Source organism: Dipodomys ordii, unplaced genomic scaffold (assembly GCF_000151885.1).
Source record: "Dipodomys ordii isolate 6190 unplaced genomic scaffold, Dord_2.0 Scaffold27, whole genome shotgun sequence".
Classification (NCBI taxonomy): Eukaryota; Metazoa; Chordata; class Mammalia; order Rodentia; family Heteromyidae; genus Dipodomys; species Dipodomys ordii.
Window position 1 is genome coordinate 18099514 of NW_012267243.1, and position 3005 is coordinate 18102518.

Consider the following 3005-nt stretch of genomic DNA (forward strand, 5'->3'; position numbering starts at 1 on the left):
CTCCCCGCCCCGCAGCAGCCCGAGGCTCTCTGCCCACCCCTGCCTCTCCTGTCACTCCAAGTGCTGGTCAGCGCTGATTTCTTTCACTTGTGCTGACTTTTTTTTCTCTGTGATACAATCTTTGGCTCTGCTGGTGAATGCTAAGCTGCCTGACGGTAAGGGGGCCTCTCTCGCATCTGTCTCCATTTAGTCTTCCTGAGTGAAAATTCAGCGCGTGTGGCGGGGAGCGCAGGGAGCAGGGTTTCCTCGGCGGAACTCTGGACCAGTGATGTTCGGAACAGTTCTTCAGCCAAAGTCCTCGGAACCATTTGTTCTTCTGTTGAAACTGTTAAGCTTTTGACTCCACAGTTCTAGCTTCCCCTTTGTGTTTTCGTAGCTGTAATATTGCTGGAAGTAGGTATCAGGATGTACAGCCTAGCCCGCAAGTACGGACTCATGCCTGTGATTTTAGCTACTTTGGGAGGTGGAAACGGGGAATCTTTGCCTGGCTAGCCTTGGAAAAGTGTTTCCAAGATGGCATTTTAAGGAAAAAGGTGTGGGTGGCAGTGGCCCCCTGTCGTCACAGCCATGCGGGAAGGGTGATGAAGCGGTAGCAGCGGTGGCGGTAGCTGTAGCAGCTGTAGTAGCTGTAGTAGTAGCTGTAGTAGTAGCTGTAGCAGCTGTAGTTGTAGCTGTAGCAGCAGCAGTTGTAGCAGTGGGAGTGGTAGCAGCAGCCACAGCAGTGGTAGTAGTAGTCGTAGTTTTAGTAGAGGTAGACCAGGCTGACATGCAAAACAAAAAAAAGTAAGCTCCTACTTGAAAAAAATCTAAAGCAAAAAGCACTAAAGGTTTGGCTCAAGTAGCAGAGAGCCTGCCCAGAAAGTTCTCAGACGTTGGGATGCTGCTACGTGTGGTATGGGTCAAATATCCTTCAGAATATCGACAGAGAGAGGCAGGTCCTGTGCGGACACCTCCCACTCTCTCTCGCCCCCCAGAAAGGGTTTGCCTGACAAGCACTGGATTCCGTGCTTAATCCTCAATACTCCCCATTAAAAAAGTGATAAAACAGCCAGGCACTGGTGGCTCACGCCTGTAATCCTAGCTACTCAGGAGGCTGAGATCTGAGGATCGAGGTTCAAAGCCAGCCCGGGCAGGAGAGACCGTGAGACTCCTATCTCCAATAAACCACCAGAAAACCGGAAGTGGCGCTGTAGCTCAAGTGGTAGAGCGCTCGCCTTGAGCTGAAGAGCTGAGGGACAGCGCCCAGGCCCAGAGTTCAAGCCCCACAACTGACCAAAAAAAAAAAAAAGTAATAAAACAGCAGTTGGTAGGATGTTACTGAAAGCATGTGATTAGTTTTCTATTGTTTAGGTAGTTATCTTAGGGCTTTGTCTTTTTTTTTTGGGGGGGGTCTGGTCATGGGGCCTGAACTCTGGGACTGGGCGCTATCCCTCAGCTCTTCAGCTCAAGGCTAGCGCTCTACCACTTGAGCCACAGCGCCACTTCTGGCTTTTTTCTTTTTGCTTATGTGGTGCTGAGGAATCGAACCCAGGGCATCAGGCATGCAAGGCAAGCGTTCTACCACTGAGCCAACTTCCTAGCCCCAGGGCTTTGTCTTCTTCATGCTGATTTTTCCCCATGTTTGAATCCATGTAAATGCTTTATTTGTTGTAATACTCTGTCTCTTTTTTCTTGTGAGAATGGCATTTTGAATGTTCCAAGCAACAACATTCCATATGCTATTGTAAAAAGACTGAAGCAAACCTTGCGTCTGAAGCATCCCATTTGGTGAAGGTCTACTTCTGTCACTTAGCACTCCCATCTTGGGAACGGAGATGTGGAAAGGGAGCAGGTGCTTCGGAAGTAGTAGTAGCAGTAGCAGCTTAGTGCCCTTTCTTTAGGAACAGGGCCCTGCTTTTGACTCTGTTGTTTTCTTTACAGCGCTGAGCCAGCTGGATGACTTGAGCAAACCCAGCGGCCATAGTATCTGTATTGTTTAGTGTTTAGAACACTTGTCTCTTCATTCTTTTTTTAAAATTTAATTTTATTTGTGAACATACTGTACAGAGGGGTTACAATTACATGGGCAGGATAATGCGTACATTTCTTATCAAGCATTGCAGCCTCCTCCTTTGTTTATGTCTCTTCATTCTTATATGATGGCGGAGGAGATGTTGGATAACATGGGATTCTTTCACTTATAAATAAGGAAATATGACTTTCTTAGAATTCTAGCATTGAATGCACACATTTAGGTTGTGTTAAATTGTCTTTTTTAGAATATGCTGAATTTCTACATTGCAAAGGAAAGAAGTTTACGGATTTTGATGAAGTTCGCCATGAGATTGAAGCCGAGACAGATCGAGTGACTGGAATGAATAAAGGCATTTCTTCCATACCCATTAACTTACGAGTCTATTCTCCACATGGTAAGTCAGCTTTGCCTCAAACACTTTTACTAGGTGAATATTCTTTTTATAGAAGATGCAACTAGGCCTGAGTTCTCAGATGTTGGGCTGCTGCCCTATATGGTGTGCTTCTCTTAGACTATCGGAGAGAGAAGGGCAGGGGGAGGCAAGATTTTAACACATCACACTGGAGCTAGAAATTCTTAGGAGCTTCCAGAATAATATGAAAGGTGTGTGCGAAAACTTTCATTTTTATTATCTTCCATATTTGCAAAGATTTTAGAGGACAAGCAGTATTGTCCAGTCTTTCCCTATTGATTTCCCCATATTTCTTTGTATATTCTTGGGAAAACCAGTGGTAACTTTGTCTCTAGACTAGTTGCAGAAACTCAAAACTACACAGCTCATTCCTGAGGCATGTTAGGCCCTGGCCTCTACTCTGTCTCTCCAGTTGGGGAAAATGTTCATTTCTGTGACCTTTAGTTTTCTTTCTTTTCTTTTCTTTTCTTTTCTTTTCTTTTCTTTTCCTTCCTTCCTTCCTTCCTTCCTTCCTTCCTTCCTTTCTTTCTTTCTTTCTTTCTTTCTTTCTTTCTTTCTTTCTTTCTTTCTTTCTTTCTT

The 3005-nt window shown here is 45.1% G+C and overlaps 1 protein-coding gene across 1 annotated transcript in view; it reads left to right on the top strand.

The window, feature by feature from the left end:
• Dnm3 (dynamin 3) overlaps positions 1 to 3005 on the top strand; it is a 366727-nt gene that overhangs the window by 36831 nt on the left and 326891 nt on the right. The window contains exon 3 of the mRNA XM_013015559.1: positions 2259 to 2408. Coding sequence (XP_012871013.1) covers positions 2259 to 2408 — 150 coding nt within the window. The remainder of the gene's footprint in view (positions 1 to 2258; positions 2409 to 3005) is intronic.